Raw genomic sequence first — 24,564 nt, 5'->3', positions numbered from 1 at the left:
TAGTGGTTCAATTGCAAATGAACTTTCAAAATGATGGCATTGTTTACCAGTGAGACGATTGCACTCGTGTACTGCGGTGGCCTTTATTATATCTAAAGCGAAGTCTATGTGGGTAACCCTGGAAATACACTTGGTGTGGCTGCTTTGGGTTCCAGCTCTGATGTGGGTGCTGGCACTTATTGCACCCTCACAGGACAATGCTTGCAGTTTCATCAGACGTATTTTAGAAATGTCCCAGAAGTGTTCCTTTGCTCCACAGAGATAATATAGCGCTAGATTTAGTTTTTATGGAAGCTGCATCAAGCTACACACAGACGATTTCGAGGGGACAGGAATCTAGTTAATTTTCACAATAAAAGGCCCCATGCCAACTACTCGCTCTGCTTCTGATACACATTCGGTGAGATTTGTAGTTGTGTAAAGAAGTCAGCTAAACTGTATTAGAGATTTGACATCAGCTGTCACCTCGAAGTTTACTTCTGTGGCGTCATTTTACATGAAAATAATAAAAAGCACAGCATAGTTTTTATTAAAACAGCTCAATTATTAAAAAATTAAATTCAGATTCCATAACTCAATCTGACAGCAGGTGTGTATGTTGTCTAGTGCCCTATATTTCAGAGACATTAAGGATACAAAAGTGATTAACAGATTCACATGACTCTTAATACACATGCAATATTTTTATGTACAGCATTTAATTGAGCTCATTTTTATCTGTTTTAGAGAGTTCTCAGATTGTTTGGGGGTTGTCTCTCTGTCTCCAGTTTAAGACTCAAGTAAATTAATCACCATGAACATGCCAAGTAAATACTGTTGTGGTATGAAGAACTTATCTTTATCATCACAGAAACGGCTTACAACTGAAACCTGTTTGTTTGTCCTACAGTAATGAAGATGTCTTTTAATCAGTGAGTGCAGGTGACTTTACCAGCATGTACAGTAATTGTGAGATGTTGATCATGAGATGTTTTAACAGCTCATGATCAAACATAAGCTGTGCTGAGACTCTACGTCACACCAGCCCTGTCAACTGCAACTCCTACACACTTGCATCACACTTTTACAAGGGTCATTGTGAGTCAGTGTTGTTCATGTAGTTTATATTCAGTGTTACTGTTTAACATAAAATAACCTTTGTGTTTACATTATAATGAATGAATTTGCATAGAGTACATTTTTTTATGCATCATGCAAACCCTGCTCGATTACATATAACAAGCAGTCACTGTGTAAACGCAATATTTAGATACGATTTTAACATGTTTTAAAAGTCATAATTGCAAAGATGAGCTCTAGAATTTAATCTTAAACCAGATAAATAAACGTTGACCATGTAAGGAATGCACCAAATGCAAAGGCAGACTTCATGTATGCACAACTATTGTATACCTGTGATTTAAACAACTTTTAGGCTATGCTTAAAATTCATTACACGTGCACAGGCTTGTAAAGTCACTTCAGCACCATGCAGCCAGACACACACATTCTCACTCACTCTGAAATAAATCGCTCATAGGAAAGGAGGCCTTAAATCTCGTCTGGTGCAGGCTAGTAAACTTTGGCAGGTCTGTAAAGCTCTACTCTTAGAAGGTCTCACACACACACACCACAGATTTACAGCCTGCTGAGCACAGAGCTTTTTTTTTTTTTTTTTTTTTTCCTGGTCTCCCTTTTGAATCAGCTGTGCCAAAGCAGAACGCTCTGCACATCACACTGTTCATCTGCTGTCAAGTACTACCATCTGCTGTGGTGTTTGCTTCTCCAATTGCCCTTTAAACACCCAGACAAATACACCAGAGGCCTTTTTAAGTTTTAGATTCAGGGCATTTTAGCTGGTACTTTTCACCTAGAATTATTTCATTCGGGGAGTTAGCAGGTGGGTGCATTGGGTGGCTTCAGCAGTTTCCATATGGTTTTGAGGGTGTTGGGGAAAAGATTGAGGTTATGAGTTTGTCTTCATATTAGGATTCATGTGTGTAACCGCTTGGCTTCTCACCACCTCTTATGCATTCTGACCTCGCAGACAATGGATGTGGTAGATGGCCGCCGTGCCCCCTTCCCTCCACATCGTTACAGCAGCAGCGGGGACACACGTGACACAGACACACAGGCTCCTTCGAGTGGTGAATCCAGCCCATCGCCCCGTCCCTGCAGCTCTGATCACCTGCACTCACCTGATGGGAGCCCCTGTTATGCAGAGGAAATTGACAAAGGTGTGTCTTCACTAGTGAACAGGTGTAGCATGTTTGCAATATTCAAAGCTTATATAAACCTTTTGTGGTTTGAGGCAAATGTGTGAAATCTGATGAATATGCTGAGTAAAGGATATCTAGACTCTATGCCACCCTCATGGAGTCTGTTTCTGATAGTTCGGTCAACGTTATGCACATGACTAGCCTGATCCAGGTCATTTTGCTGGGCTTATACAAAGGAGCAGGGCTGGGTTGAAGGCCATGTTATGGCACCTTTTGCCTAGACTGCTGGGATAGGCTCCAGCGCTCGGCAGGCCTAAATTTGATAAGCCGAAGAAGGTGTGTGCGCGCGCCAATGTTGGTGTTTAATCTGCTGAGAGACTGTACTGAGAGCAGAGAGTTAATTGCTTAGTCTGCCTGCAGCAGGAAGGACCTGCAGTATCTCACCTTTAGAGACTGTGGGTGAACCAGCCTGTCAGCAAAACAAGCCTCCAGTGATGTCACTTTCATGCATGTGATGCGAAGTGTTTTTCTTTTCTTTTTTAAATCAGAGATGGGAAACAGGCGCAGTTCACTTAACCAGGTCTGAAGTCTGGTTCAAGTTTCTTGATACTGCTAAGGAGGAGCCCTTACTAAACATTTACACACCTCTAAAATGAGTTCTTAATGACGGCAACAAAATTTAAAAATCAGAGTTTTGTTGTATGTTTTGTGTGTGGGGTTTTTTTTTTTTTTTTTTTTTTTTGGATAGGCAGGAAAACAACATTGGAAAAAGAAAGATGTGCTTTATCAGTCTTGTTTGTTTCTAATCTGCCCCTCTAGAGTCTGTTTCCAAAGAATTCCATGATAAGCTTACTAAGTTTATCCTCTTTCGTTGTCCACAAAAATCACAAATAAAGAAACTATGATTCCACAAACGCTTTGTGCTGAGGACGCACTACTGCGCTTTTTTCGGCAGCTCCTCAAAATTTGCAGCCAACATGTATAATGTACATTTCATGCATTTGTCTCATGATCATTTTCCAAAAAGAAAAAGCACAAAACTGGTTTCATTTTTTTATTATTGTATTTTCAGACAATTTGTGCAGTTCTCCTCTCCCCAAGTTTGCCACGTCGCCCAAACCTAACAACAGCTACATGTTCAAACGGGAACCTCCAGAAGGCTGCGAGAAGGTCAAAGTCTTTGATGAGCTGGTGTGAGTATTTATTGGTCTTCCTCTTGGGTTTGTTTTTAGACATACCCTCATAGCCTTATATCTGGCAGTTACCGCTACACAATTAAACTGTATTTGTTTGAAATTTAGTTACATTATTTTTATGCTTTCTTGAATTAAAACAAGAAAGACAAGCCTATCTGCATTGTGGGTGGTAGGGATGAGAGCAACATGGCTGTCTAGGATCAGTAACTAGCAGTTAATCAGATACAGTTTTATAAAAAGATATCAAGCCAAGTAACTGAGTACCACTTCTGTTCTCTTCAGGTCTGGCAAGTCAAAGGGCTTCCCTCTGTTCTCGTGCCCTGACAAAAACAAGGTGAACTTCATTCCCAGGGGCTCGGCCTTCTGCCCAGTTAAACTTTTCTGCTCCTCCCTTTTCTCCCCGGTCTCTCCTTCTTGCACGTCCATCAACCCTGGTTTCCATGGCAACAGCAGCTCTGGATCACAGGTCACCCCGAGTATGCCCACGGTACCACTAGCTACCTTTTCGTCCTCCACAGACAGAAGCACCGACTCGAGTGGCGGTGTAAACTCAGACAACTGCACAGTCAGTCAGAGCCCCGACGCAGATGTGGGGAAAGACAGCTCAGCACAAGTACTCCTTACCAGCTAGTCCTCAGGTATCCTCGACCAAACCAACTACAGCTAAAATATTGCAACTAGTCAGGTATGGTCTAACAGAAGAAAAGGAAAAAAAAATGCACTCCGATAATCCTAATGTTAGCCAGCAGGGAGTGCTCAAGGTCTAGAAATACTTAGGAGGATAATGGTACCAGCGTCCTGCTGCACAAGAATCTCTACTTGATTCTAGTGTTAGTCCCGCTGTCAGTTAAGTCTGATGGTTCGGGCATTATTGCTGACCTTGGGCAGAGCCTCTCTCTTCACCCATCACTAACGTAGCCTAGCCTCCTCTGTACTATAACACTTCCCGTAACAGAAATAGCGTTGCTTTTTATTTTCTACAATAGTAGAAACGACTGCTGGAATGACTGTGTTACTTAGTGTCAGCAGTTTAAAATTAAAAAAAGGAAAAAAAAAATCCAAAAGTCTCACAAAACACAGCGATGTCAAGAAAAACATATTGTATTAACATTATCTAACAAGCTTATTAGCTGTTCAGTGTTCAGCAAGCTAACATTTCAAAGTGCATTTATGTTTCATATTTTTAAGATACCCGGATGTCAGAATACTTTCCCCTTTTCCCTCCTGTTACTTATTTGAATGTATTCGTAGCACACAGTCTTAAATGAAACCAGCAGTCACTTAAGTGCAGGCTTCACCTGAGAGGCTCACCAGACGAGACTGAAACCTGCATTCCTAGTTTGATCACTAATAAACTTGGTAAGCTAAAATGCAAACATCAGCTGTTTAATCAGCAATTAACTAACCAATCAAAAAGCACACGGCTCCTCCGTTTCCTCGTTTTATTGCCCCACACTACCAAGAACAATAACTCAGGTCATGTGGAATGTACTCTCTCGGATTATGTTGCCTTTGCCCAGTGTTTGACTTTGTTCTTCAGAAAGACATTCCAGTCTTTTGCAGAAATGTTTCATTATTATTTTTTTAGTTTCTGGAGAGAGGGAGGCTAATACAGACTGAATCAACTGATTGATGTCACACCTTGTGACTGATGCTTTGCGCGTTAACCTGTTCAGGTTAGAATTTCAGGTGCTATGACACATTCCAGAGACCGCTGTTGAATTGATCAACTGTGAGAACTCATGCAAAAGGAACGAGTGACATAAGCTAGACCCTGCGGAAGTAAGATGCTGACAATTATGGCATTTGTTTCAGCCCTTTTGATAAATATGTACCAAAGGATATTACGATGAGAGGCCTTTCATGTGTTTTGGGACACAAAGTAATAACTTAACAAACTGGGATAAATGGTAAACTGATGGTTAACTAAGCTTTAGTAAGTAGTTTACTGTTAACAAACAAGGACATGATAACAAATGTTTGTAGTCATTAGTAATAAAGCAGTTTGTCATTAGTTTGGCCACATTTGTGACAAAGATGGTGAGATAGAGCTCCATCTAAGCCACAATTTTATTTTATTTTTTTCTTTCTTGGACCTAAACAAGTAGTTTTTTGGTGCTTAAAGCTGCCCCCAAAAATTAAAGAAGAAAAGAAGTTGTGAGAAAAGAAGCACCAAGGTCCACTACCTCTCCATACATGCTTTAAAGTAAAGCACAATTTATATTTATGAACATTACCTGTACTCTAAAGTTGTACCTGGCTTTCAAAATCAAGTCTCATTTCATTGTTTGCTAACAGTAAATATCTGTTGCCTGAAGGTTAACTGTTAGTTTACCCGTTCTTAACAATTGCTATCATACAGTGTTACTGGAGCACAAAGAAGCAGGATGTTTATTTGCATTTCATTTGTGTTAATAAAGAGCTCAGCAACTACATAAACGTAAGTGCTAATCATTAAAATGGAAACAAAATGATAATCACTATTTTTATTTTAGACCAATTTGTAAAGTTAAAGCAATCAGAAAAGAGTGCAATTTCGATTTTTGCTTGAAGTAAAGCTACACTAAGGACGAAAAAAAAAAGTGTAACACAGTTTATCTCAATATACAGATGCAGCCAGATGTGGCCTGATGTTACTTTGCAAAGTTTGTATTATCATAACATAATTCTAAAAAACAAAAAAAAACATGACTTTGGCTTTGGTCCGTTTTGCCACTCACGCACAGAAACACAAATAAGAACATGTGCAGCACATTCAGCAACAAATGCAGTTGAAGTGCTTTGCTCTGCTTGCAGCTCCAAGACTTTTAATCATACTAATTCTGATTATATTCACAAGCACACTGTGCCGTTCAGAAATGATTGCCGTGTTAGGCAACGATGATTCAGTTCTCCCGTGTATTACACGTTTTTATGTAGATCTTGTGTGTTTTTCAATAAAGGAAAAAAGAAAGCCCCAAAAAGTCTCTTTGGATTGATATACATTATGTTTATCTATGACCTGGGGGAAAAAACCTTATAATTAGTATTCATAAGCATGATTTTATATGCAAATAGGAGTTAAGGTAAGGCAATTGCTGTATTTGGTTATGAGTGAATAATAAATATGGCATGAATATGAAACAAAGCAACAAAAAAATGTCACTGGGTTATAACTCTGTGTTAACGTGTGATTTGATTAAGGCATTTACTCAGATATGTAGTCAGTTTATGCAGCATTGTCACTAAAGTCAGAATAAGACTGTATTTACACGATTCTTAAAGTTTCCTCTTTTTTGGCTCTAGAATAATGCACTCACGCAGCGTATAATGCCCGTAAAAACCAGTAACCACTAAGTAAATACAGGAACGTGGAAAAATGTCACATCACTATAAACATGTAGTTCACTGAATCACGTTTACTGCTTAACATAAAAGAAGGCATGCAACATGCAGTAATAAATGACTGATGTGTTTTAAATCAACACACTTCTGGATTATACTTAAAAGGAGATCACATATACTGTATTTTGCAAACACATAATCAGTCCTTACAAAAAAAGTCAAGCTTGTGTCTGATCAAAGAAACGACTTGGATTACATGGATGAAATTCCACCTTCAGATGTGGTGAGAAAGGAGTTTAGTTTAAATTCTTGCACTGCTGAATAGATCAATGCCAGGCAATTATGCTTCAGTTTGTTTAAATAATTCTGTTTAACTGCATTAAAATTCCTCCAGTCAACATGTTCCACTGCTCTGTAAACAAACTGTTATCTTTGTCATATTTGCCTTCTTTCATATTGTGCATCTCACGCAGTAGTTTGACATCTTCAGTAATGAGAACTGGAAATGAAGCATGAATGCTATGAGAGAGATTTCCAAGGCAGCTACTGTCAAAGGCGTTTTGTTCCAAACTCGTACTGAGGTATCCCTGCTAAAATAATTTAATGTTTACATTTTTCTTTCATGACAAAGCTGGTAATAGTTCATGGGGCTCTGACAGAAGCATAATACTGCCACCATGAAATAAATCTGCTCATTTCTGGTTACAGCCTGATTTAAAGGGACTTGTGCTCATCGCCACTTCCATATTTTTAACTTTGGACTAGCTTAGCACTCAGAGTATTACTTATGTATAATGGTCCTTGGTGCAGTCCTTCAGGTCAGCTACTGTCTGGACACAAGCCATTCAACTCTAGCTTTAAGCCAGATTTTTCCTGATTGGTGGCCATTTGCAAAGAGAAGGGTTTAACAGTTGGTGATTCAGCGCTCACAGCCAGTGCTGTGTGCCTGAGAGCCATATTAGGGATATCTCAACCTTTCTATACACTTATGTAGGCTTTTTGCAGGGATAACATAGATCTACACACATTCTGAGCTCATTATTTTAACTGGCAATTATTTAACAAAATAAAACCACAATATTGTTGTAGTTATTAAAAACATTTTTATGTTATGGCCTTGTAGTTTGGCCTCGTATCAACTTTTTCTCTAAAAATATTTTAGATTTTCAATTTTAAAAGAAACCTCATCTTCCTGAAGTTATAATCATACATATTCTATTTTAGTTGTTCAGTTATGACACTGGGCATTATGCAAGAACATTTGTGGTGTTCTTCTAAATCAGTCTCTAGTCGTATTTCCTTCTAAGATTAAGTTGAAAACACCTCTTGCGTGGCTCCAAAATGGGCTGTCTGTCATGCTCATTGTGCGGATGCCTTTTATTTTCCATGGAAAAACCCCAAAAGGTTGTTAGGCAAAATATTACTACTATATTTGTCAGCGGCCTGTCATCACAGGCTATTCAACAGTAAGTGACCGTGGACGCCTTGAGTCGGCTTTTGGAGTGAGCTTTCTCAGTAAACTGAATTTAAGAACTACGTAGTCATAATATGCCGATACATGCAACCAGGAAACATGGTAAATTTGCAAGTGATGCCACAGTGAATTAGTGAAGTTAATTTTTGTTAAATATTTTTTTTAAATGGTTACTAATTCATATTAACCTCCTAAGACCCGAGCTCTTCCACGACATGCATTTTTAATTTTTCTTTGATATTTGGGCGTATTGGGGCCCAATGAATGTAAAAACAAAGAATTACCAGATTTTTTTATTTTTTTAACCTTATTTTTGTTTTTAAGAAAAAATAAGAGCCGCATATGAGGATATTTGTTTAAAACTTTGATAAAACAGTAGCAGTATAATGTCCTCATAAGTGGGTATCAAGCGCTTGTAGAGCAAAATTGAGTATTTAGGTCTAAATAACCCAAAATGTGATGTCCACATATGTGGACGCCAGGTCCTAGGAGGTTAAGGAAACTAGACAATCTGCCTGTCTACCTGAGACACCCTGTCATGTTCCACTTTAGAAAGAAAATATGAATTATTCTTGCATGAGGCCTCTGCAAGTCAGATCAGGCTGCTTTTTTTTTTTTTTTTTTTTGTGTTTTCTGTTTTTAAACTTATTTTATTGTACCCCTTACAAGGGTAAAATGTGATGCAGAAGAACAACTATGCATTGTGAAGTTCGTGCTCTGTGTTGGTTTTGCCGATCGCGTCGGGATTGGAGAGGGGGTCCAAGTCGGCAAACAGGTTGAACCACGCTGAGAGATCTTTGGATGTCCCTTCTGCCTCTGTAAAAAGATTTGACGAGGTAAATATCACTAAGAAAAGTCAGCGTGACGGTTTGGCGTTGGCTTTCTAGTTTATCCATTTCATTCTTATTTTCTAATGTCTTTCTAATGTCTTGACTTATATCGCCCAGGCCTACCTCTCTCTGCTGGCTTTGGAGTGCTCTGATTGACTTCAGATGAGTGCTCAGTTGCTTGAGTGGCAGAATGTGGGGCCCAATCTGAAGAGGAAGCATAGATTCGGGTTACTCACTAGGAAACGGTTACTGTGCAAAAGCACGATCCAACACGAGTCATTACACTCCATCGCACACAGCTGATGACTCGTCCCACAGAAAATCAAAACATTTACTGCATTGCAAACATTTTGTGAATACAAAACAGAAATTGTCTTGTTTCAGACATATTTATTTGGTTTCCATTCTTTTCCGTGTCTTGAAAATGCAACATGTAGCAGCACTTCATGGCTCTGGAGAGAACAGTGAAGTGTGCTGTACATTTCTTACTTAACCAAATGGAGAATTTGTTTTTAATTGTGTATTGTTGTTTCACCTTCAGCAGAACTTTTGAATAAGCTGAAGTACTTCGTAGATTTTACAGTTGCACCCTGACCTTGCCTTTTAAGTCCTACTGCCTGGATCTGAAATTGCTTGGCTCTTGGGAATATGTGGATTTTTTTCCTCCTTCCTTTGAAGATGAGCCGTTTTAGTTTTGATTTGCCAGTTTGGACTCCATCCGGAGTTCTGTGACTTCTTTTGGATCAGTCTGCTCTGCTTTCTGTTGGCTTGTCTGCCTCTTGAAGGGCTGACCTCTTTCACCACTATTGCTTCAATCCAACATGCTCTAGAATAGAATAGCCCTTTACTGTCATTGTGTACAATGACAATAAAGGGCTATTCTATTCTAGAAGACGAGAGACGTACTGAATATTATCCTATGGCAGAGTCCAGCAATAACAAGTATGTTGGTAAAAGTACAACTTAAAACCTTTATTATAGGCAAAATTCATCAAACTTTGTGTTTTCTTTAAATACAGTTTGGCTGCTGATCCTGTGCAATTTTTAATTTAAACAGTGACCTTTAACCAAAATCCCCTCAAAATGCTTTCTGTTTAGTACAAGGTTGTCAAGGTCATGCCATAATCTTACAGATAACCCACAGCAACTTGTTTTACAAGCCTGAGAATGAGTGCTAGTTACAGCATGCAGTATTTAATAATAAGAACAAGTAACCATGTTTAGAAGCAAAATAAAGGATTTTTTTCCACATTTCTACCAGTTTCACAGCCTGATCATGCACTCTGAATATGACTGCAAAAGAGCTCTGATGTAAATTTAGTTTTGCAGTGGAGACAGACAGCTTTCAATGGGCTTGTGCTTTGGAAGTCACTCTGCAGATGCACAAAATTTACTGAAGGTCTAATTTGATATGTATGCCATATTAAGTGTGTGTGTGATAAGCCTCATGCCAACATTTGAGAGGAGAAAAAGAGAAGAGGCACGCTCTGTTTCCCTGTAAACTGTAAGAAGCAGTTTTGCATTTCAAGTCAGCCCCTGCAGCACTTCTGTTTGCACAGATTGACTACCGCTCATTTGCTTTATAACGATTTTATATTTCTACCAACGCTGGGTCTAATTATTGTTGGTGTTTACAGTTTCGTGTTCCCTTAATTTGGGGTTCAATCTGTCGTACCAGTTAAAAGTAGAAAATGCATGTTTAACGGCTTTTCATAGGAAGAGACTGAGGCCTCAGTATATTTCCAAAAGTCACTCACAAGTTAGTCTCTCCTGATATCATTTGTTTCTCCTTGACCTCGCCCATCTTGCATATATTTACAGGACTTTTCTTTCTCAATGATTGTTTTGGGATTGTGGGAATATTCCCACAGTAATGTGCTGTGACTCATGAGTTAAATCTCAGTCATGCTACAGTAAATCACTCACTAAATCATTTTGTCTGACCTATTGCACTTTAATGATTAACACTGAATTGCCGGATTCTTATATGTGCCTCGGAAATGCAGTCAAACTATAAGCAGTTTTATAGAAGTGTGCAGCTTGCAACCTTTAAAGCTGGAAATTCACAAAACCAAGTTAACAATACCAGATGAGAATCCAAGCCAAGAGGAGATGGAAAGTAGTTGGCAATTACCTACGGGTAAGGAAATCTAATTGCTGTATTTTAACAGCCTCCTGCTATTACTTTGACAGATGTGGATTTGATAAATCCTTTTAAAGCCACTCTTTTGCCTGTGTGGAAACCATTGGGGAGGAAAAAGCAGCTCATTTTAACTCTGCCTTTTGGTGATTTTGCTAATGCACTGATTCAAAGAAAAACTGTGTTTATTAGTTTTTAGGAATATGTATCTCTCCTTAATGTGTAATTAAAATAAATTATGGCTAATTGGTGGTTAATGGTGGCTAATTTTTCCAGGTTCTGCATGGTGGTCATGGTGAGAGAATCGGTCTAATGGAGCAAAATCCAAATGGTCTATTCTTTTGATTACTAAAGAGCTTCCTTGGACCAACTTGCCAATTTTCTGGTTCACTCTTGTATAGTAGCACAGTTGCAACACACACACACACACACACACACACACACACACACAGGCTGACCTGAGATGGAAGACTGCAGATTATTCAAACTCTGGTCCAAAAGCTGTGATGGTAGAAAGAAGTTTTCCTTGTCCTGGGCCTCTGTTGGTCTGGTGGATGCAGCACTTGTTCCTTCCTCAGTCTCTCCAAACACTTCTGTCCACTCCTGAGAAAAATCCCCCTCATCCACAGACAAACCTCCCAGGATCTCATTCAGTAAGGCCATGCTGTCTGTCTCCTCTCCCTCCGACTCTGGGAAGCAACAAAATGTTAATTTAAAAATGTTTGGATGATTTTATCATTTTTTTTTTTTTTTTTTTTTTCCCCCACACAGTGTTTAAATTTTCACATTCATTTTAATTATAATTATCTAGATTCAAGACAGCTTTCCTTTCCTTAGTTTGCTTTGCCATTCACTATAGACTCAAATCACTGAGGGGACCATTTACACTTATTTCCACCTCCACATTTGAATTCACTGACTCTACTGATGTGGCTTTGCATGATTCACAGTTCAAAATAATCCTTGCTCATCTTGCACTACATCTTTATGCTGGGCCTTCAGGTCACCCTCTGCTTCTAACAAGTGCTCCATCCTTGCTGTAACCCTGAACTGTAGAAAAATTGGTGCCAGGATTGATAATGGGTCCCATTTGTTCTTAGTTTTGTTATTTTCCATATAATCAGATTATTTAACAATGAAGTCAGTTATTATTTTCAACCTAAAATGCAATTTAAAAACACAATTAAATCTTCAAGTTTTACATCTTTTACCTTCTCTCGCCTTGTCGCTGGTGTTTTCATTTACAAGAGAGATGAGTCTGTAAAGAAACAGAAATTAAGCTTATAGCATTTTGTTCATAGGTGACATACACAGTGTGTCCTCATCCCAGTGGGCCTTCAATAGATCAGTTTTTCTCAGGTGCTACCTGTCCTTTTGTCATTGGCACCAATCAGGAGACATTGACTCTGTTTTTAGAGACCTAAAAGTATGTGTTAGGATGTTGAATCCATGGCGCTGTCAGCTAGGAAGTCATGGTGTGGTAGTTTGTTTTGTTTTTTGCTGGTTGGGTGTAGGACCTAAAAACTGCTTGGTTAGGTTAGGGAATAATTGTGGTTTAGGTTAAAGTACACCCATTCACAACCATAATCCTGATGGGCTTGGAGTTACACCCATTTCACACTAATGCCATAACCTGTTGCATCACACACCGCCGCCTAAGGAAACAGTCTGCGTAAACGAGACATACCAGTGGCTTTAAGAAAACAGCCTTAGTTGATGCCTCGGGGATGAGTCAGGCTGACCTACAGCTGGCTTGCAGAAATTCTTTGTCTCTGTTCAGACTGAACATTGCCCATACATGTACTCGACATTTTCACTGTTTTTCGTACGCGTTTGGTTTTCTTGCATAACAATAGATATTTCTTGAAGCTCACTGGTCGTCTGTGGTTTCTTCTTTCTTTGCTTCTTCTGTTTCTGCCTTGACTTTATTTTCCCCCTTCTTTTTAGCCAGTTTGTCCACAGGGTCTTGTAAAGTCTGGAACAATAATTGGAACAAAATCATCGCTTATTGTCATTACATGTCTCCAGTGTCAGCATTTAGTACTGTTATTACTGAGACTCTCTCAGACCTTAATTGTAGAGAACTCATAATGCTGACAGCCCTTGAAGCTCTCATGGATGGCTGCCATGGTGTGGGATGTTTTCTCCCAGAAGTGCAAAAGTGTTGTCTAAGACACGCACACAAGAAACAAGTTACACGCTCAGCTGCTCAAGGTAAAAGTAGTAATTCACCCCAGCGGGTGATAGTTTAGACCTGCTGACTAAGCCACATGTGGCAGAGCCATTGAAAACACCATATTTAAGCTCGGTGGAGTGTACGCAGACAGCTGGGACTTGTGAGGCGAACCTGATATGTGGTTAAGACGTGAGAGAGGAGGTTGCAGCGGCTCGCTCCCAGCAGGTCCACTTTCTGGCAGACGTCATTCTTCAGTTTGTCAAAGCTCGTTTTGGTTGTGCGCACCTGAGCCTGAACCTGAGAGAGAATATATGTGAAATGCTCCCCACCTAGTATTATATGACACACAAGGAAAATGCAAACAGTCGAGTTCTTGTTCACATAACTGTAAAAAGTGCTGGGTTCTTGCAGGCGGACCACCATCTATGGGTATGTTCTGCCCTCTGGTGTCAGGTTTTATAACATGTTTTCTTGCTTTTTGGTCTGTTGTGTTGTTAATGCTGAATTGATTAGTAAAATGGCATTTGTAGTTATTTCAACATGGTCTACATGTTTTAGGGTTTTAAACTGTTGTCCCACTAAAACAGAATATAAATATGAACCAGACGAAGCACTGTAAGCTGATGATGGACATTTTCCAGTGTTTCTGACATTTATTTTTAAGACTAAACATTTAATCAAAAAAAATTGACAGATTAATTACTGATTGCTGCAGGCCCTGCGGCGAAGGAAGAAATTGAATTTGTGGAAGTCATAATATTTTTGCCAATTTCCCACAGACTGCGTTGGCAGGGCTCTGATATTACTGTTTTTATGTTGCTCTAGGCGGGAGCAGCACTTCATCATATCAACAGTGGGGTTGCAGTCTGAGAAGTACCCATTAAATTAACAAAAGAACAATTAATTGGATTATATGCAGTTGTGACTTACTGGTATATAGACATTATGAATTGTCACAGGAGGTGCAGCTTAAACCCTGAAGTGTCACTTTGAACTATCACGTACACTCTAAAAAGTAATTCATCAGGCCTTTTACCACCACTTGATTAAATCCATGGCTGCAACATAAAAATTCAAATTTATTGATTAAGATAGACCTTCTAAGTTGCAAACTTTATTTTTTTGGGTTGTGTTGAAATAATAATGTTGGTAATTACATTAAATTAATTTTATATGTAATTTGAAATTAAATCCCAATGTTAGTGGGTTTAAAATAAAATTCAAGTTGTAATTACTTAAAGAAATTGAATAGATAACTTATTCTTTTTCCACTGTAACTTCTGATTTCAAATTCCCTCCCCTACCGACTTAACTAGCCCGGGCAAATTCACACATGTTGGGTTGCATGGTGCAAGCTTTTGTAAAAGACATTTCAAGGTAAGTAACATTTCATTTACAAATAACAGTTCTACCAAAGCAAAGCATTTGTGCTAGTCACCTGTAGTGGATTTGTGTATGATGTGATGCTCATACAGATAAGGAAATACTTTGCACTACCACATGTGGCTAATGCTAGCCATTCTAAACTTTAGCACAGCAGAGGATAAGACTTATAAAGTTTCATTTGACAAAAGTCTTCAGCTAGAGAGTGCAACTGTGGCTAGGAAAAGCGTGGTTAAAGTTTTGCTACACAGTGCAATCTAATTTCGATCTTAGGCTGATTTTGTTTTTCTTTTTACCAAAATTAGAAGCCTTTAAGCTGTGAATAGTTTTGTCAGAAGATGACCTAGAGGCTTCTTTTTCCCCCCTGGCTCACCTATTTTATGTCTTTATAAAATTTGCATGACCTATATGTAATATTACATTGTAAATGATTTTGGTTACTATTGTGATACAGCTTAAAGTAAGTATTGTTCTTGATCTTAAGAGCTGCAGCTATCTTTGTTTCTTTTTGAAAAATCAGGTTGTGTGAAATATTGTTAATGTCATTCCAATAGCATTATTCTGGCATAGGCTATGTGAATCTACTTAACATCAAGACTTTATGTAAGCAGTTAGTATAGTGTGATAATCTAGGGTCATTAGTGCTTTGTTAAGTTGGGACACAAAAAAAAATAAATAAATAAAAAAAAAAATATCGAATTTCCCAGAGGAACCCACCCGAGGGATTAATAAAGTTCTATCTAATCTAATCTAATCTAATCTAATCTAATTTTTTACAAAATGGGCTGGGAGTGAACAATGTGTAAATTCGAAACCTCTGCAGAAACAGGGTTGCTAAAACATTAGAGATTACACCACGGTTATGGTGGGGAAGTCTCCCTTGTCTTCACCACGATTGTTTTGGTTCCCTCAAAACTTGGGGTAGCCTTAGATCATGTCTATCCTCTTTAAATAATGTAATACAGCATTCATTAATGCAGTATAGCTAATAGTCTGCAAGGTTTAATTCTTCTGTTTGTGTGGTCTACAGATAAAGGAGGAGTTCAAGAGAATAACCACTGTAAGCCTTGAATGGCTACACTTGACCATTCCACCCCAAAACTGATGGATGTCATTTTATCAAGGGGAGGAGCTAAAGGAGTGAGAATCAGGCAGATCAAGGACATGCTTCTTGAGGTAGGACAACTATTTAGACTTTGGGTAGCTTTAAAATGCACTTTGTTGGCAGTCACCCATGTAGTTTATACGCATACTTTATTTTTTCTTAAATAGTACAATACAATTGAAACACGCAGAGAAGTAGCCATCTGCTGCCTTATCACATTCCTTGGAGAGAAGGACGAGGACCTTTTCATGGAGTTTGGTGCAAGTAATTCAACTGTGTGTGTGTGTGTGTGTGTGTGTGTGTGTGTGTGTGTGTGTGTTCCACTGATTATCTGAATTCATTAAGATTCAGTAAGTATAAAAGTCTAATCTATAATTCACTAACCTATTTTTTAAAATTTGCTTTACAAGGACACCGAAGAACTTAAGGCAGGTGATGAAAACTGCCATCATCAGTAACCGGTACACCCCTGGATCTAACCATAAGACTGCAACCATTGTGGTGGAGGAAACAAAAATCATGGAGGGCCAGAATTTCCCAAGGTGCTGTGTTTTGCTCATGGGCATAATATATGCTCTCAATCTAAGCTAATGCAAGGATCTGAAATATACTTTTGAAGTTGTTCAGAAGCTGTTCCTTGACCTTGATGGAACCATCATTATGTTAAAGATGTTGACTCTGTTTCAAAAATTGTTAACTGTTTTGAATCCTGTATGTGTAACATTGATCTTAAAGGTGTTTGCTGCATTGTGTAATAGAAAGATGCAAGATCTTGTAAAGTTTAGTAGGCATTGAAAGTTAACATTTACTGAACACTTGCATGGAAGTATTACTGCAACAAAATGTTTTCTAAGTAGATTTTTTACCAATTGAACACATTTGTTTCTGTGGTGTTAAATACATAAAGGCATATTCTATAACTTGGCTGTGATGGTATAAATCTAAATTTCTGGTTTATTTTCACTTTTTAAATACAAAGTGTTGAAATGCCTACTGTTAAAAAATAAAAAAGTTATTTGATAAAAAAAATGTTGAATGAATTCCTTTCTTAAAAGCTATTACAATAAAAAAAAATAAGAGAAAGCTAAAATGATGACAATAATGATGAAAATCAGCAACTTAATATTTTAAATAATGAACTTTAAAAAATTGTTTTTGTAATTGCTGTAATTAATTACATAACACTTAAAAATCATTTCAAATAATGTGGAAAAAGTAATTGGAGGAACATAATTTTTATGAGTAAACAACTTAAAAATATGTTTTTAAGCTACCAAATATTACGTAAATGGTAATTCAAATCACCTTTGATTATGGAGGATAATTTAATTCCCGTAACTCAATATAGTTTGTTGGTTCAATCTAATTTCAACATAAGTTATCATAACTCAAAAAGAGTAATGGAAACTGTTGCGTTAATTTTTTTTGTTGAGCTTAAACAATAGTTTTTAGAGTGTATGCCTGAGCCCTGAGATGGGCAAAACTAAAGAGAATGCAGGCATTATTTGTGCTAGTATGTAAGCTTTTCTTTCTGCTATGAAAATGATTGTTAATCTCTTCATTGCTGTGCTCTGAAAAGAACAAAACAAACCTTTCTGAATTTCTCCATCTGTTTATGTGTATCTGGGTCGAGCTCCTGAGATACGTCCTTCATCCAAAGCAGCGCTCCACGGTACTCAGTCCTTGACTGCTCCATTCGATTCACTGTCAGCCACGTGTCTGAGATGGCACGATAACGGAACGTTTCCACCTCCTGGTACAAACGGCACAGCGGGTTCCTCAGAGCCAATCTGCAGGGTGTCATATTAAACTCCGTATTAAGGTGCTGCATGTGGCTTGGATCATCATGTGGAAAATTTGTCATGTCTTGTCTACGCTGCAGATTAGTCTGCTGATTTATTCAGCTGCACTGAAAAGTATCTCAGCTCCAGGACGAAAAGCTTTAAATGATCTTGGAAATGCAAATGGTGAACTCAAGAATCAAAAGATGAGCAATGGGGAAAAAAAAAAAATAGAAATACTGGCAAAACCAAAATCGTCAACATGACTTTCACGCTGCCGCTAATCTTACAAAATCTAAACAATATAATTTACTAAGTTATATTAATAATAATTATCACCACTACTGTCAGACTGACACACAGATTCGGACACGTAAATGAAATCCCTGTTTTCAGTAGAGTGAGAGTACCTATGCTGTGTAGTAACCCTGTTATCTGCTCTGTTAGGGCAGCTATTTTATTGCTCCTCATGAACATTCCTGATATGACTCTCCATCCTTTTTGTGGATTTGGGGTGATACAGTTGGCTGACCTTTACTTGAAGCTATTTTCTAGTCCAGCATGTGATTTATTTTAAGGATGTGGCAGATTGTACATTGATCCGTGTCCCCTACCTCTGCTGTGATGAGAAGCAGAGAGCTTTTCCTGTGGCTTGCATGATCTTTCCAGCTCTGGTTTTATCCTGAGAGCCCTGGGAGCGCAGGAAACGACCCAGCTCATTCTCTTCTTGGGAAAGGACTGAACAGTAAGAGAGAGAAATCACTCTGGATGGATATTAATATCTTAAGAATGTGTTTGTTTTGGTTGACATTCTAGAAGTCTTAAACTCAATCAGTAGATTCGTTGTACTCAAAATGATTTAACAATTATATTTGAACTTACGGCAGATCCTCCTCTGATACTGCTCAATGACCTTCAAAAGCTCCATGCATGTTCTCTGAATCGAGTGGAAGACCTGCATAACAAAACAATATCAGCATAAACACCTAGTCAAATGAAACGTTGTAATTGATGATTAATGATTAATGGAATTGCCGATGATAAATCCCTAATGATTTTAAATGAACCATCTACACAGGCCGAAGTCTGTTTTCAGCAGACAACACTTCTGTTTCATTGTGTTACCTAATGCAAGTTTATCATGTTAAAAGGCTAATTGATCATTTAAAAATCTCTTTTCCAATTATGTTAGCACAGCTGAAAGCTGTTCCGATGATTAAAGATGCAATTAATTTAGCTAGTTGAGTTTCCAAAGCGTCAGCTTTTCTGAGTTCATTTATTGTGTCAAAACAAGGAAAATAATAATAGAAAAGGGAAAAGTGTCTTTTCAAACTCTTTATTCTTCTCAGAAATTAATATTATTCTATTAATGAAATTGCCAAATAACTTTTTCTCTTACAACAGTACATACTTTTCCCTTCATAGAACAGCACAAAATTACTCCAACAACAATAGAAAGAAAAGGTGGACGCGCCAATGCACAACTGACAAGTCCATCAGAGTCTCTTGTCTGAGAAACGGATGCTTCTCGGGATCTTAACCGGCAGCTTCACTAAATACCTGCGAAACTCAGTTTCTTCCAACAGTGAAAGGTTTACTTCTGTATTTGTTGGCATAGTTGCATAGGAGAAAGTCATATCCAAGTCTGGCTGAGAAAAGGAAAACGCTGAGATGAAACATACATGGACAACATAGATCGTGGATGGAAGAAGATTGGAGGTATTTGGGCCACAAAGAGTATTTGTGAGGTGTGGGACAAATGGAAAGATACTGGAGCTTTATGACACCTTCTGGTGGTGGTAATCTTGGAGGTCTGGGTAAAAGGACCCTGGAATAAGAAAAGTCAGTGCTGTGGCCTGTGGATATTGTTCAATTGGAGCCAATTTCTTTTTACATCAGGAGACCTAAACCACAAATTCAAACTGTGCAAGAACTATTTAGAGAGAGCACTCAGACAGCTACGTTCTGACTATAATGGAGTGGCCAGCACTCCCCAGTCTCAATACTAGACTCATTGGTGTTACAGCTTGACTGTATTGTATGCAAATGCCCATCAAATCAAAATCTCTGGTACTCTTTACTTTTTTCACAAAAAATCCTGCAGAAATTAGAAGCAGTTTTTGTTTTTTTTGTATTTTAAGTCTTTACTGTGGAACTGGATTGTGATCCCGTTTGCTTTCATGATATTTGAGATGTTTAGATCTTTATTTGGCGTTGAACTGTAGCAAGTTGAAAGGAGCAGACAGATTAAAAAGACAAAAACATCTTTGAGATGTGGAGAAAATGAGCTGGCGGAGTGCTTGATGCCAAGCATGGTGGAAAACTCTTATGGAGACACTTTGTGGTGGGAAACTCTGAGAGTTCTACAAAATAAAAAGAACCTTGAACAAAAAAGACTACTTAATTTTGCAGCACCATTTTCCCCAGTTTCTTCCAACAGGCCAATAATCGTGACTCCATACCAAGCAAAACTGGAGAAGAAGCAGTCGGCTAGTAACCTGTCAATAATCAAGTGGCCAAGCATTGATGGCCATTGTACCATCAAACCAAACTAGTTGGAGGAAGCATAGAGTGAAATTTCTTAAAATTACCTGAAAACAGAATTTAAAATACAAAATTGTTTTTTCAGATTAGAAATCTTATTTCAAACCCTTACTGCCCTAAATATTCATTTTTTCCAATTCATGTGTTTGATAGGTTTGCATTTAAAACAAAACAAAACAAAATGAAAAAAAAAACAAGAAATTCTGACCTCAAGCCTTTCAGCAGTGGTGTAAATAAACTATTCAAAAACTGAAACTAGAATTTGTTATGGACATTCTGCACCTCACAACCCGGCACATTATTTCTTACATATTTGTAATAAAAATAATTCAAAAGACAAAAGAGGTTCAGTGAGTTGCATTAGTGGAGGTGTAGCAGACAGCTGTTGGCTACAGCTGCCTGTGTCCGTACATCTGTCAGTCCTCCTAACTTTAACTGTTACTGGTATCCAAATGAATAGGTTATAAAAATAAATTTACCCAAAGAACAGCTGATGTTTAGTTAGGCATGGTAATATAAAATCGGAACATAAACTAATCGAACTAAATGATTAAATACGTGGGTTTTTTTTAGGGTCATTAGTCTGTTTGCACCCACAGGAGTCACCTGACCATTAGAAAAAAAAATCTGCAAGTTTAATGCGCTTCTCCACTGACTTCACTTTATAGACCTGGAAGCTCCGCCCATCTTTTATATACAGTCTAAAATTGAGATGTTTATCAGGGGCATGGCCTAGATTAATGCTGGATGTTTATCAAGTATTGATTTCATGAATTAAGTTCTCCTCGCTCCAGTAATGGATGCCAGACGAGGGGGAGGGGGGTCGAGCAACCTAATAAAACTTTTAAGCCTCGAGCAATTTCTGGCATAGTGTAAATCAAAAAGCCATTTTAGTCTGTGCAGCCTGCCTGAGGGAGGGTACCTTCAGCTTTCTTGATGTTTCTGTGGTGTGACAGAGGAGTACAGGAGCCAAACATGGCTGTCACTGAGCATGCTCTTAAACTATAAGGCCAAACCGTTTAATACTCCTGCTCACCTCCAGCTTGGCATCCAGATCTGCGTCTGAGGCGACCACATGCTCGTCCTCCTTCTTCCCGGTGACCTTGATGAGAGTCTGCTTGGTTTTCCAGTATTTCTGCTGGAACTTGTTTACCACAGATGAGTCTTGGCTTTGGATGAAGCGATCAAGATAGTCTCGGGAGTAACCACTGCAATGACACAAAGAATGGCGCAGTGCTGTGACTGCTCCCTCTCTTGGAAAGAACTTTATAAAATCTTTGGAGAACTTATTGATTTATGTGAAATTATGTCCACAAAGATATACTTACAAGTTTCCTCCCTCCATTTTCTTAGATTACCTGAGGGGTAAATAAAGTACTTGAATCAGTATTGATGTGGCCGTTGGTTCGAACTTTTTTTTTTTTTTTTTACCATTGACTCCATATAATGCCTTAGTCACCTTATATTCTGTCTTATATGATAACACCTTGTATTTCTAATGCATTAGAGAATACATCTGCGCTTAACAAAATCAGCATTTTCTTCACAGCTTTGATGATAAAGCCAAACTTTTACATGTCTGCAATGATAGTATAAGGTAAGGGTGTTGCCTTATACCAGTATTGACAATAACTAATATTTTGAAAGATATATATAAATACAGTTTGATTAAAAAATAAAATCCTATTCGAAATAATGCATTGGTGTTAGAGTGAGGAATAGACTTTCTCCATCGCCTTTCAATCCTATTCTGAGTGAGTGTAATAAAAAGTTGATGGTTAATATGAGTGATAACACTATTTTTTTTCATTTGTTACCATGATGACTGTGGAGTGAAAATGTTATTTTGTCCTAGGAAGGTTGTTAAATGTTATTGTTGGGCACTTTTTTTAGGAGGACCTGACATTTACAAAAATGTACCAAACTATTATGAGAAAGTGACCGTGGATCACTTCAGGGTTTTTCAGATACTGGAGCGTAGAGCCAGTGAGGTGGGCAATAAAAGAAAATACAGTGGAATTCTGAATTTATAATTTATTCACTTATTATTTATTTATTCATAATTGCATTATCCATCTCAAACAACTTAGCAGAAGGGAATTTAGTAGCTCATATGTCCTCTTTATTCTTTTTATTCTTTAACGTTTGTTGTACAAGAATGCAAAGTGACAATAAAAATCTATCATTGAAAGACAACCAACCAAACAACATGCCAGTTCTGTGCTGACATTTATTTCACCGAAATTTAACTTGGCTATTTTTTTAAAATAGTGTGAGAGAACCTCTGAATTTGTACAAAATGACAGCCAAAAAAGAAAACCCTCCAAAAACGACCTCTTTTCACCTTAAAGCATAATCTTTAACTTTTACATGCAGTAAGTTCTTTTTCACTTTTATACAGTGTTTCAAAAATTAATTAATTTAGCTCATATTCAGCTATTAAGGTTTTACCTCTGATAATTTCCCCAGTCCTAACTCTTATTTTCAGCTTCTTTGGAAAATGACTGCAGGTCGTTGACTACTTAATAAACAATATTTATCATAGACCTGTGCTCTGTTCAGAGTGCACACCACATTTACACTTTACATCTGCTGTGAAAGGCTCCAACCAGCAACCCTACACCCTAACTTGGAGAAAAAAAGGGGGGATAGATGAAGTTGTTATACTGAAGTTATTTATTTTGAAATTAACCGACGTTGTACAAATGACATATGAAAGATACAATTATAAACTGCATTTCTCTGAAGCTTCAGTAAAAGTTGATGGAATCATAACAAATGGATTCAGACCCTGGACCCTGGAGAGACTCGACCTTGTTGGTGGATCATCATGACTTCTATGCTGGATAATAAGACGTGCCCGAGGACTTGGCTTATTTATATTTCTACCAGCTTTGTTTAATCATCGCCGGGAGTGGGATTTAGGTATCTGTGCCCGTTCTAAACATGGCAGAGGAGCACCACCTGTTTCCAGTGAGCGCCTCGCCTGCTGTGCATCATCACCGTGAAGAAATTAATAAATAATCACCATATCCTGCAAAGAGCGCGCGCGCGTCACGACTCGTTTAAAACAAACGGATGATACGTTGTTGTCGTTTGCCTTCCCCGGTAGTAACAGTGTTTATAGAAAGACCCTGCAAATAATCTATACCTCTAAACAGGTAAACGTATGCTCATTTACGTCCTGATGTAAACTGAGCGGTTTATTCAGCAAATCCGCACTGGCAGAAAGAAAGCGCACTGTGCGGAAACCCAGCAGCTCCCCCCCCCCGCCTTATCCTTTAAATATAACCGATACATATCACAATAAAACCGAGAGCATAGCAACATGAAACAGTTTGTTCCACACATACCTTTCCGCGTCGGTGACATGTAGAAGAGCCGCTTTATTTCCTCCCCATCGCCACACACACAGCAGCTCTGCCTGGCTGACAGGCCCTGATGTACTGTATACAGCTACTGTATGTACACACAGCTGCTTCTTCGCCACAGCTCATTGTCCGCGTGCACGAAACACCGCTGACGTCATCCAGACTTCGCCTCCTCCTCCTCCTCCCCTCTCCCGCGCTGCATTCAGCCACTGCCCCACGTTAGTGTGCAAAGTGGGCAGATGTCTGTTGACTAGAAAATAATGACGGAGAGCAGCTAACGGAGGACACACACACACACAGTGGACGTTTCATATTGCCCCCTCTAATGTGTTCTACATTTAGAGCAGTGGACAAAATGGCAAATTTTTGCAGGCTTAGTAATTATTAGCACAAAGGAATAACTCTATTCTTAGAAAAATTAAAGTAGAAAATTACTTAAATGTTGCAAAAATAAGAGCAAATAACAATCTGGACACAGGAAGACTGGAAACACTGTATTTGAACATATGGGAACACACTGTTGCACATTTTATTGTGTAGTCAGGTTGTACTACACAATATGGGGCGACTGTGGATCAGGGGGTTGGGAAGTGCATCTGTAACCGGAAGGTCGCCGGTTTGATCCCTAGGCTCTCTGTCCTGGTCGTTGTGTCCTTGGGCAAGACACTTTACCCTACCGCCTACTGGTGTTGGCCAGAGGGGCCGATGGTGCGATATGGCAGCCTCGCTTCTGTCAGTCTGCCCCAGGGCAGCTGTGGCTACAACCGTAGTTTGCCTCCACCAGTGTGTGAATGAATAGTGGTATTGTAAAGCGCTTTGGGTGCCTTGAAAAGCGCTGTATAAATCCAGCCCATTATTATTACTTCACATGAATAAAATTCTTCCTAGTTTACAAATCCCACAAATATCTACATAGAAATTGTGGTTAGATCTGCTGCCTCACAGCAGGACAGTTCAAAGGCAGGTGGGGTTTGCATGTTTCTCCATATGCTTGCATAGAGTTCTGGTGGATTCACTTAGTACTCGGACACTTTTGCACTCA

The 24,564-nt window shown here is 38.6% G+C and overlaps 2 protein-coding genes across 8 annotated transcripts in view; one reads left to right on the top strand and one right to left on the bottom strand.

The window, feature by feature from the left end:
- glcci1b (glucocorticoid induced 1b) overlaps window positions 1–24,564 on the top strand; it is a 76,415-nt gene that overhangs the window by 22,473 nt on the left and 29,378 nt on the right. For 2 of the 6 annotated variants that reach the window (XM_085472191.1, XM_085472187.1), the window contains exons 7-9: window positions 2,027–2,216; window positions 3,271–3,391; window positions 3,677–6,111. In XM_085472191.1, the coding sequence (XP_085328317.1) occupies window positions 2,027–2,216; window positions 3,271–3,391; window positions 3,677–4,025 (660 nt within the window). In that variant the 3' untranslated portion in view covers window positions 4,026–6,111. Of the gene's footprint in view, window positions 1–2,026; window positions 2,217–3,270; window positions 3,392–3,676; window positions 6,112–15,751; window positions 16,140–16,236; window positions 16,868–24,564 lie in introns of those variants that run through there. The other 4 variants (XR_014922809.1, XR_014922808.1, XM_085472188.1 and 1 more) reach the window with 4 other exon arrangements.
- Window positions 6,773–23,680, bottom strand: ica1 (islet cell autoantigen 1). Of its 2 annotated transcripts, XM_085472192.1 has the most exons (13): window positions 23,505–23,680; window positions 21,480–21,509; window positions 21,188–21,359; window positions 18,490–18,562; window positions 18,222–18,345; window positions 17,418–17,616; window positions 13,510–13,635; window positions 13,232–13,330; window positions 13,037–13,137; window positions 12,374–12,420; window positions 11,621–11,851; window positions 9,146–9,226; window positions 6,773–9,008 (listed from the first exon to the last, which is right to left on the bottom strand). In XM_085472192.1, exons 2-13 carry the CDS (start codon window positions 21,494–21,496, stop codon window positions 8,887–8,889), a joined length of 1,392 nt encoding a protein of 463 aa, XP_085328318.1. In that variant the 5' UTR covers window positions 21,497–21,509; window positions 23,505–23,680; the 3' UTR covers window positions 6,773–8,886. The 2 variants fall into 2 exon arrangements, with proteins under 2 accessions (XP_085328318.1, XP_085328319.1); XM_085472193.1 differs by lacking the exons at window positions 13,232–13,330; window positions 13,510–13,635.

This window comes from Copadichromis virginalis, linkage group LG11, assembly GCF_057382275.1.
Source record: "Copadichromis virginalis isolate Kocher_CV1m ecotype Utaka linkage group LG11, C_Virginalis_male_GT1.1, whole genome shotgun sequence".
Lineage (NCBI taxonomy): Eukaryota > Metazoa > Chordata > Actinopteri > Cichliformes > Cichlidae > Copadichromis > Copadichromis virginalis.
Note: the sequence above shows the minus strand (reverse complement) of the source record. Positions and strands in the feature narration are given on the sequence as shown.